Here is an 11816-nt window from a genome sequence, read left to right as displayed (position 1 = left end):
CTTGGGTCCGAAATTTTTGAACCTAAGACCATAGAATCCAACCAAGTTTTCAAGCCTAGGACCGAGCACTCTCTTTAGCCTATGACCAATTTTTCTAACCTAGGACCGAGCCCTCTTCTAACATAGGATGAGTTGTTAGATACATATTTAATTACTATCGTTTTATAAGTTGTTTTTCTTGTATCCTTAAATGTTTAAATTCAGAATAACACTCTAAATCGTTATTGGGTCATTTATGCTCATACTCTCTGATTGTGTTAATGATAATTTCTCGAGTCCGTATTCATCCCCTTTTTAGCTGTAAATTAGGCGAAATTTTAACTTCTCATAATATTTGGTAGAGATTTTTCTGACACAATTTCATTAATTTGTTCAGCTTTTTTAATTTAAACATTTATCGTTCAAAAATTTAAATGAGTTTATCTTTGTAGTGAGTCTTAACAAATTGTAAGATCGTTGGAACTTTTCTATTGGAATTTTTTTTGTAAATTATTTATATAATTTAATATCTTGTTTATTTTGATTTTGTAAATGTTAGTTTGTATTATTATTACCAAAGACGGATTTATGTAAGGGTTCGGGTGGGCTGAAGCTAAATCCGAAAAAAAAAAAATATTTTTTTATACAGTTCAAATTTAACAATACACACTAATTTTTTTTAAAAAATTAATATAATTCATTAATTGTTTATTTAATTATTAAAAAAACAGTAAAACATACTTTTATCCACTCAGTTTTATTTTATTCAAAATTTTCTCATTATTTTTTTAACGGTTGCAGTGTAAAAAAACAGGCCTAGAAGAAGGAACATGTATATATTACAGAGGAAGGAAATAACTGCAACATTATTAAAAGAACATTGGTTTAAATCTATTTTATTAACTATATTTAGTTAGTACCTATAAATTAGTCTTCAAATATATTTCAATCAGTTAGTTTTATTAATATTATAAATAAATAAATTATTATATATATTATTAATTTAAATTTATTTTAAAACTTAATTAAATAATTTTTTTATTGTTACATTATCACTCCTAAAATCAAACTTCAAATATAACCCAAAGAATTGACACTGAAATGTCCAATGTCTTATGCCTAGGCACAAATGGGCTGTGCTAAAGAATGCCCAAATCATTCAACTTATTATATATTTATATATATAATAAACACTAAACTTATTATATATTTTTTTCAAAATATATTTTATAATCCCTAAATTAGTTAAACATGGAACTTAAATTATTAAAATTATTTTTTCAGAAATATAAATTGTTTGATTAAAATTTAAATTATATGAATTTTTAATTAATTAAATTATTATAATAAAAATAAAGTAAAATTATTTTAATATTTTAATTAATAAATTAAATAATTAATTTTAAAAAATATATATTTTTCTATTCATAAAAACTCACTTAATTTTTAAATGGACTCAAATAATAAAAGTAACAAACCAATATGGGACAATAAGGTATCACATAATCATTTCAATAAGATATCAATAAAAATCTCTCTATATATATATAATGTTCTAATAATGTCTGAATTATTTTTGATCAAGTATGGGCCGTTAGATGTTCTAAAACCGTGGTAAAGCCGTCCCTTTTATGATGAGAAAGAAGTATAGGAGAAAAAAAGATTTTATTTTATAATATACATTTTATTTTAAATATTATTTATTTATAATATAGGACAGTTGGTATTATTTTATTTTATTTTATTTTATTTTTGTTAAATAATATTTTTTTTCATAATTAGAATGATTTAAAATTAAGTTAAAATATTAAATTTTTGTTAAATTAATCCAAATTATGTTAAGAACTAAAATATATTAATAGGTTAAAAATAGTTAAATGAGTTAAAAAGAAATAATTTTAAAAAAATTGAGTTTGTTTCGGTCCGAGTACCTATTGGTTCCAAACCGATATTTTGAATAATTTAAATACCCATTTTTTTCGAGGCAAATTCGGGTCCAGATTCGGGTCCTTCAAATCCCAAAAATTTGTCATGCCTACTAATAATGAAGGTGTTGGTTCACCAAGAACTATATTGACGAAGGATCTCGTTCAATGACAATAATTAACTAAAAGATTTTGAAGTATGAGTTATTAGTTACTCGATTGTGACTTTATTCTTTATGTTTGATGTTTTTTTCTCTAAGTCTAGGTGATTTCATTTTTCAATCTTCCACTAGTACGATATTACATCTTATAGACTATCGACAATTATCTAACTTACTACCAACAATTTCTAAATCATGTTTATTGTAGTTATAGGTATTTTTTGTTTTTATTGTAGTTTTTGTCTGCAATTTGGACATCTCAACTTTGACAATCTTAAACTTCTAACGAATAAGAAGGTGGTGAGAGGCCTACCTATACTATCCTCCATTCACAACTCAGATGAGCTATGTGAAGGATGTCTATTTGTAAAGTAGTTCAATAAGAGTTTTCCAAATGAGTCAACATCAAGAGTTACAAAGCCACTTGAACTCATACTCATTGATTTTTGTGAACCAATCATCACATTGTCTACATGTGAAACTAAATATGTCGCAACTACATACTGTGTATAAGGGTGTTCATCGGTTTGGTTTCGGATTATTCGAGTTTTCGGTTCGGGTTCTTCGAATTTTTATTTTTTTAAGCAAATTCGAAAACCGAACTGATTTGAATAAATTTGAATTCGATTTATTCGAATTCGGTGAATTCAAATTCGGTTTGAATTCGGTCAGATATTCGGTTTATACCATATATTGAACATCACCTGCCTACCCATAAAATAAAAAATAAATTCTTACAAGAGTTAACAAAATAAATAAGTTGTAAAGAAATCTTATCTATTTAAATTATAAAAAAATATAAATCACGCAAACTAAGCATAGTGACTCACCGTTAATATTCGACAATTGAACGATGGAAGTAAAGTAGTGTTGACGACGACAATATATGGCGGTGAAAATTTGTTATTGATAGTAGTGATATTACTAGTAAAATAGCTAGATAGGTGAATAATTTAGATATTCTTAAAATTAGAGATGAGGTGTGCAACTGAAAGGATCACACCATGAAGGTGGACGACTAAAAAGAGGAATATGAATGAGGGATTATATATTTATTAAATTATTGGGCTGAATATTAGAGATTTAGTAGGAGGCCCATAATAATTTAATATATAATATGTAATAAATTATATAATATATAATAAAAAAAATAATAATAATTGAATTCGGTTTAGTTTTTGAGTTGAAATCTAAACTTGAAAACCAAATCGAAAACCGTATTTGAATTTGAATTGGTTTAAAATTTAATTCGAAAATCAAAATATAATTCGAATTCGGTGAATATGAATTCGGTCGGATATTCGTTTCAAATCAAATATTGAACTGAACATGCCACACAATCTAAATTAATCATATGATTTTGATTATTTTGAATTTATTTATTTAAAATAATTATTTAATATTTATGAATTGGAAAACTATAATTTTAGTGTTTACACCTATCTATTTTTAATTTTCATATAAATAAAATATATTATATTATAGAATTAAAATAAATATTTTATAAAATTTATCTTCAAATAAATAAGTTTTATATTAACTAATTAAATAATAGTATTTATAGTAAAATCATAATTACAAATATAATAATTTTATTATTTATAATAATAAACAAAAATATCATTATTTAGGTATTATAATATCTATTTTAATTTATTAATCTTATAATAACTAGAAAGATTTTTTCAACACAAGGATAAAAATATAAAAAAATAATAATAATATGTATTAATGTTTAAATTTTTAATTAATCACGAGTAATACTCGTTCCACAATTTATTCATTTCAGTAAACCAACTTATCTTCTCACATGTCTCATCACATATTTTTTTCGAATGAACCTCTTATCTTGTGATCTTACACTTTCACTTTGGTAAATCAAATATTTGATTCATATTTTTTAACATTTAGCATCGTGACCTCACACTTTGGTCAATCAAATATTTGATTCATATTTTTTAACCACTTTCAATTGATACCAGCTTATTATTTCTAAGCAAATCATATCTCAATCATACTTGGTTAAAATGTTGTACTTGTTTTGTTATGTTGCAAGTTCGAAACAACATATAACTTTTTTAATTTTATTTTTAACCGTTTCAATTTTATGTGCGGGTTAAAGCAGCTCTCGACCTAGCGATCCGGAGATTTTGAAATTAAACATCATTATATATATATATATATTAGATAGTTAAAAAATTGAAATTATATTATTAAAATATCATGCGTTCATCAAATTTGGTGTTGAAATTAAAATATAAAGTGTTATTAGCCTAGTTAGATAAATGGCTACATACTTAATCAGTTCTCCCATTTTTTATCCCCCTCTTCTAGCCTAGCAGCAACAAGAGATGAATATTCACTATAAAATTCTGGGTTCGAGCCCATTAGGAGACAATTTATGCGTCTGGTTAAATGGTTAAGTGTGTTTGCGAGTTATGTGCTTAACCACTTGTGGCCACATTTTTTATCCCCTCTTCTAGCTTAACGTTAATAAGAGGTGAATACTAACCCTAAGTTCTTGGGTTTGAGCTCGTCAGGCGGCAAATTCTGTGTCAGATTAAATGGTTAAGTGTATTTGTGGGCTACCTATTCAATCTGTTGTCCCATTTTTTTTAGAGTTGGATATTCTCACCCTAAGGTCCTGGGTTCGAGCCCGTCAGGTGGCAAGTTCTGCGTCTAGTTAAATGTTTAAGTGTGTTTGCGGGCTACATGCTTAATCCGTTGTCCCATTTTTTATCCTCTCTTCTAGCATAACGACAATAAGAGGTGGATACTAACCCTAAGTTCCTAGGTTCGAGCCGTCAGGCGACAAGTTCTGCGCCTAGTTAAATAGTTAAGTGTGTTTGTGGGCTACATACTTAATCCGTTATCCCATTTTTATCCCCTCTTCTAGCTTAGCGACAATTAGAGGTGAATACTAACCCTAAGTTTCTATGTTCGAGTTCATCAGGCGGCAAGTTCTGCGCCTAGTTAAATGGTTAAGTGTGTTTGCGGACTACAACTCAATCCGTTGTCCCATTTTTTTTGTTAGGTTGAAAGTTCGAAACATACATATAATATATTTAATTTTATTTGCAACCGTTTTAAGTTTATGGGTGAATTAACCCATAGTCCGACTCAAATATTCATTTATTTTTACATATATATCCAAATTAACCACTGTTTTGACTCGACAATCCGAACACTTTGAAATTAAATATCATTAATTATATATATATATATAATTAGGATAAAATATAATATAATATATTTTTTTCATAATTATGGTGAGATATAATTGTTTTATTATATATGGAATATTATATATATATATATATATATAATTATGAGAAGAAAATATATATATATATATATTATAAATATTATATTGAGAAATAAATGAAGGTTGAAAATATTTAATAAATTAGTTAAAATTTTTATTTTTATTTTTTTAGTTTAATATGGTAAGTACTAAAAGATTTTTTTATTTATAAAATTAAGTATATTATTTTGAAGAGAGTGAATATATATATATATATATATATATATATATATATTTATATTATATAGTGAAAAAAATGTGGAGAGAAAATATTTTTAATTTTTAATTTGTTTATGTTAAGATAGATAATTTGTTTTATTAGATATGAAATGTTATATATATATATATATATATATTTACTTGAAGAAATATTATTTATATATAAATATTATTATTATATATTATATTAAATTATATATATGTGTAGATTTAGTTTCTATATCTAATTCCTAACTGAATTTAATGATTATAAAAATAAAATTATCTCTTATTACTCTTATTAAAGATTTGGCTACTTTAATTTTTTTAGAGAAAATAAAATAAAATTTATATGAGTACATATTTTTAGATTTAATTTTTAGCATTCCTATAATATAATATAATGAGTGGGCTTCTTTTCGGAGACCTTATTGGATTTAAATGTAAAATGCCTGATAATTGAAAGGCCCAAAATTTGTGTTCCTAGTTCTCCTCCTATTAAAGGCAATCGACCTAGAACTAGGGTTTCTTCAATATCAATTCTCATCCGCCTCTCTAATCGAAATCGAAACTTCAAAGAAGAATATACAAGTTTGATCTCTCTGAAACATCATCATGAGGGCTAAGGTAACATAACTACTATCATTACTTCTGTATCTGTTTCATCCCTCATTTCTATCTGTATAATGACTTTTGAATTCATTTTCAGTGGAAGAAGAAGCGTATGAGGAGATTGAAGAGGAAGCGCCGAAAGATGAGACAACGATCCAAGTAGTTCTCTTCCATCATCGGCTTCAACTACCCATCTTAGCGTTTATTTCTTTTCATCTATCCTTTCGCTCTCGCTCTCGCCTTCTCTGTCAGTAATAGATAGATTATTGCGTTTATTACTTGAGCAAGACTTTTGATTTCTTTCTTGTTTTGAAACAATATCTATTTATGTCAGACCAGTTTATTTTGCTGTTAATCAAATCTCTGTTTTATTGAGACATAATTTAATTCCTAGTCTTTTCGTTGAATGTGTTGCCAATGATAGTGATTCTGGATCCGTGTTTTCTATACTGTAAAGTGATAGCCAAGTTTGAGAATGTTAAAATTCTGTTTAGAAAGTGGTGTTTAGATGATTTTGATGATTTGTGGTTAAGAACAGATGGGTTCTATACCAATTGAACATGTCTGTTTCCTTGTACATAATTAGAGAGTGCTTGGTTTTTGATGATTGATGTGGTTTGGTTTGCTTTGCTTTGCTTTGCTTGATGTGTGATTTGGGTTTGAATGGTTTATTGAATGTGTGGATGATAAATTAATGGACCATATGTATAATATATTGGGGTAGATTAAGGGGGATTTGAATTGTAAGGGTTGTATAATGCTTAGCAGGTTGTTTCATAAGAAGTTATGAACCCATTGATTTTGAATTATTCCTACTTGTAGCATTTTTAATTTGTTCATTAGTTCATTTTGAACAAAACTTGGAAGTATAGCATTCTTAAGTTTTGTTCATTAGCCAATTATTATTTTTCAATGTATCAATCCTTCTTTTTAGACTTGTATTCCTAGATTTGGGTATTTATTTTCTTTAAAAATGACAATGAACATTGAAAAATTATATGATATAAATTTGGTGCTGTTCTAAATCTAATTATTATCAAAAGTGTAGTTCCTAAAATAGTAAAATCTGACTTAGGATTTCTTAAAAATTACAAATTCATGGTAGCTTGAAAGTTATTTCCTTCTGGTTTGTTTTGCACAATTAACTAACAAGGAGGAAAGGAAAATCATGCTAGCTTTAAAATGTTAGTTTTGCAAAATGACTATGTATGACAGTAAAATCATTTATCTTTCTTGAATATTTGCAATTACCATTTTGATTTTGAGACACCATTTAGATTAGGATCTCTTTTGAAAACAAAAAGTTAATGAAGTTAGGAGGATAAATATTCTATAGCATATCATGGTTCCAGGGAACTTTATCAATCTGAGTGACGAAAAATAATAAAATTTGAATCGATCGAAAATTAACAAAATTTCTCTTTCAGTGATACATCATTTTCTTTCTTAAATTCCTTTAATTTAGTTTGATGATTTTCTCTCTTAAATTCCCTTAATTTGATGTAATTTATTTATATGAAAATTATCAATCCCTTGTAATAGATAGATAATCAAGTAAAAATATGTATTAGATAATTATTTTCCATAAGCAAACAATTTTTTTCTTCATATGAAACAAAAGCTTGATTTTTTCTGCTGCAAACATGAATGAAAGTGTTGTTTGATCTAATGAGAACAAATATGCACACATATATATATGATAATCTAAGAAAGCCCTTTGCTTGCAATCGCCAAAACACTTGTAGTCTGATTAATAATAATAATAATAATAATACTGCAAAGTAGTTGAGAATCAAGAAAACAACTTTTCAGTTCATCTAGACAAGAAGAGAAGGAAAGAAGACACATTTTCCTTTTTTTGACACCAAAAACTCGAAAAGGAAGAAATCGACCTTACTGACTGACTCAAGCAAAAAAAAACATATAACTCTTGTTGCAAGACTCTCTTGCAGTTGACTCGACTCGGCTGATGCAATCAAATGACATTCGAACTGGACTGGACTGACCACCCTTCACTTTGCAGATCAAATAAATTCAACCTGTCACTTTTACTAAGGAGGGAATATTGATGGCCGATGAGACACAGAATACCTCATAATATGACAGGACAGACTTCGACTCGCTTCTTTTTCTCAATCCGCAGTAGTAGTGACTGCCTCCTCTTTCTTAACTTCTTCTTTTACTTTTGTAAGCTCCTTCTCTTTCTCGGGTTCTGCCTCTTTTTCAATGGACTTTTCTTCATCCTTCTCTTCTTTTACGCTCAATTTCTCAAGCAGACCAGCAGCAGCCGAAGCATCTTCATTCACCTCCTCTTTCTTTTGTTGGGATTCAGCAACCTCCTGTACTTTCTCCAGGAAGGTTTTGCAGTCTAGTGGAACAATTAAAACATTATAATCAAATTTCTAATAAATATATGTACATAGAAATAGAAAGAGAGAGCGGCTAGCGTCAATAGCATCTACTATACATTGTTCATCATTTGAATCCTTAATGTGAGGGATTTTTTATTTTTATTTTTATTATTGCCTAGAGAAGTCTAGCACAACATTCCCATAGCATTATTGGACTAACATTAAGAATGGATGATTACAAATACAAAGAGAACAAAGTTTGTTTCAACTATGTACATGTGTTTCGTTTGCAACATGTGTTTATGAACCTAGAAACGAGGAAGTAGTTAATTTTAGAAATAATTGAATCCTTAAGAATGGGTATATGGACGGGCAATCACAATCACAATATTAATCATTTACACACAATAAGGAGACCGACCACCTTTAACAACAAACATACATGTTTCTAAGCATCTATTTTATCAGCTTCAACCCATTATGCATAAACAAATGGGTTATGCACAAAATTATATTTGTTTTTTTGACTCATCATATGTTCGTTTATTTTCTATAGACGTGAGAGTCAGATAAAAAGAGGAATAAAAATTTCTTTACACCCAAGATTTCTTGAAGCTAACTGCTGCCATTTATTAACATCTGAAAGCACAATATCAAACTAAAGTCCAAACAGGTGGCGAAAATGGCTAAGTTCTTTTAAAAAGATCAACAGTAAGAAGTTGTTATAGAAATGTTAATAATCCCTTGAAAAATAGAAGGAAGTTTCTTTGACAAAGGCTAGGGCTTCTTTCACAACATTATTACCCAGGTTGTTAGTTTGTTAGAATGGGTGGCAACCTCTATAAACTATAAATAGACATAGTTGTCAATAGCGTATAGCGCTAAATAGCGCCAAAGCTTCTCATGGCTATAGCGTAAAGCGAATAGCGTAGCGAGGGCTATTTGAAAATAAAGCGCTAAAACATGTAAATATCAAAAATAAAAAACATCACAAAATTAAAAGTTTAAAACATAAAAACCATTAATTCTTAAACTACAAAAAGTTCAAAACATAATCTAAAATTCATTGTCATCATTTTCTTCATCAAGATCGAGATCATCTTCTTCATTTGAAATTGCATAATGCTTGGTATCATTCTCTTCTTCACTCTTTCATCAAAATCAAATTCATCTAAAAGATCAAATGTGTTAAAATGTTCCTATTGGTCTTTTCTCCCTTGACTTAGATGTGATTGCCTTCGAGCTTCTTAAATGTGTAGATGAAGAGAAAATAAGAGAATGAAGGATAAGAAAAGGCTAAAGGAAAGAAGAGAAGGAGGGATAAGAAAATGCTAGAGAAGAAATATAGAAATAAGATTAGAGGAAAGAGAGAAAATAATTGGAAAAGACTAGAGAGGAAAAAATAATAAGAGAATAAAAGAAGAGTGCAAAGAAGGGGAAGAGTCAAAAAAAAAAATTTTAAATTTAAAAATTTTGGGAGATGAAAAGTCATAATTAATATAAATTTTGTAAAAGCGTCGCTACAAGGGGCAATAGCTTTTGGCGCTATAGGAGCTATAGCTACAAAAGCGGCGCTATTTGAAAGTGCGTAGCCTATAGCCCCTTATAGCTACAAGTGGGCGCTACGCTACGCTATTCGCTATAGCTAGCGCTACGGGCGCTATTGACAACTATGTAAATAGAGGTACAGAATCATGCAATTAGGAAATATAATGAAGTTGATAGAGTATCTCAAGTCTCAACTATGAAATTTCTCCATAGCTTTCTCATCTAATAAGGGCTTAGTGGCCATTCAAATTCTCATATAAGGGATGAGATAAATCAGATAGCTTTAACTCAAACAAAAAATCCGAATCCTACAGATGTTTGTTGATATGTCTACAAGTTTAATATTAAATCAAACTAGAACAGAATAAAAGTGCACCGAATCAATTCTTACTATATCTTAGACAGTTGCTGAAAAGCTGTAACAAAAATTGCACAAATAATGAACAGAGCTAATCAAGGATCAATAAAACATATATTTATATAAGGTAGATATGAGTGTGTTACCCAAAAGCTCAATTGTTCAAGACATATCATCCCATTTTTACTCATATGAAAGGATACTTTGTTCCCATTGTTCTCCTCACAATGCAAAATTTACTCAAATTAAAAGAGACATAACTATCCATTAGGAAGGATTATGAGAATGCATAAACATTCCAATAGGTCTTCAATCAGGGGCATCACCAAATTTTGTTATTTATAGTTTCTCTATTCTTTTTCATACATGTGGTTGATTGATGTTTTCATTGAACAAGTTATATCTTAAAACGCAAGCATAAAGGATTTAAGTAAATGAAATCAATAGTTAAAATGAGACACTTACTTTCAACAGATGCAAATCTGATACAAAACATTTCATCTTTCACTTCACCATCCGCATAATCAGCCGCATGCCATACACAAGATTTATCATTCCCAGCGTGTTCCTGAACGGACATCGTAGGAAGAACTACAAAATAATAGGAATCATCAATGGATGAAAAACAAAAATAAACGAGATTCAGATAAAGAAACTGGCGAAATAATCAAATACCTACCGTAATGGTTAGCGCAGATCTTGAGAGTCTTAGACTGCCGCATAACAAGACGAACTTTTCCAGTCTGTCGATGCTTCAATAGTTTAACAGTTCCAGTACCTCTTTCCTTCCACTGAGTGTCAAATCGATAGAGCTTAGATTTTCTGCAACATCATTAAATAGATCGGATCAGATCAGGAAAATTAAAAGCATAAAACCCTAGCACTCCAACGGATCGATCAAACCTATAAGGGAATAGACCAGAAGAAAATCATAGTGAAAGAGAGAACATACAGATCGAGGATGGCATCTTCGTCTTCTTCGCCCGTGGCGACGGCAACTTCCTCAAGCTTTACTATCGGAGCAATATGTGCCCCTGTATCCTCGTCTTCTCCGGCGACTACTTCCTCCTCCTCTCTGTGCTCGGTATCTTTGCTAGCCATGGATCTAGGAGAAAGCGATAGGAGCGGCGCGTACAAAGACAACTTGAGAGAGAGAACAAAGATGAATAATGAGAGCGGTAACTGATATCTTTGTTATAGATATTTATTTCTATTGACTTCAATTTTACCTGCACTTCACACATTTCTTATTTAACTAGTCTTCTTAGGTAATTTACTCTCTAATTTTTTCTAACACCAATTTATTTTATGATATACTATAGTTGCATGAATGTAACGAAATTAAAACCACGAATTCGTTGAGGTCTGTCTAAAAGAGAA

General features: G+C 29.0%; 1 protein-coding gene and 1 long non-coding RNA gene across 2 annotated transcripts; one reads left to right on the top strand and one right to left on the bottom strand.

Annotated features, from left to right (window-relative positions):
• The first annotated feature begins 6031 nt into the window (after positions 1–6031).
• Positions 6032–6561, top strand: LOC124921930. The gene is made up of 2 exons (XR_007097728.1): positions 6032–6194; positions 6277–6561. It is a non-coding gene; the product is annotated as an uncharacterized LOC124921930 (long non-coding RNA).
• A 1343-nt stretch (positions 6562–7904) lies between these two features.
• Positions 7905–11605, bottom strand: LOC124915952 (ran-binding protein 1 homolog a-like). The gene is made up of 4 exons (XM_047456695.1): positions 11389–11605; positions 11116–11258; positions 10902–11027; positions 7905–8547 (listed from the first exon to the last, which is right to left on the bottom strand). The coding sequence occupies exons 1-4, from the start codon at positions 11535–11537 to the stop codon at positions 8312–8314; spliced, it is 654 nt and encodes a 217-aa protein (XP_047312651.1). The 5' UTR covers positions 11538–11605; the 3' UTR covers positions 7905–8311.
• Positions 11606–11816: the final 211 nt, after the last annotated feature.

The sequence above is a fragment of the Impatiens glandulifera genome, chromosome 1 (genome assembly GCF_907164915.1).
Source record: "Impatiens glandulifera chromosome 1, dImpGla2.1, whole genome shotgun sequence".
NCBI lineage: Eukaryota > Viridiplantae > Streptophyta > Magnoliopsida > Ericales > Balsaminaceae > Impatiens > Impatiens glandulifera.
This window is presented reverse-complemented; position numbering and strand designations above follow the sequence as displayed.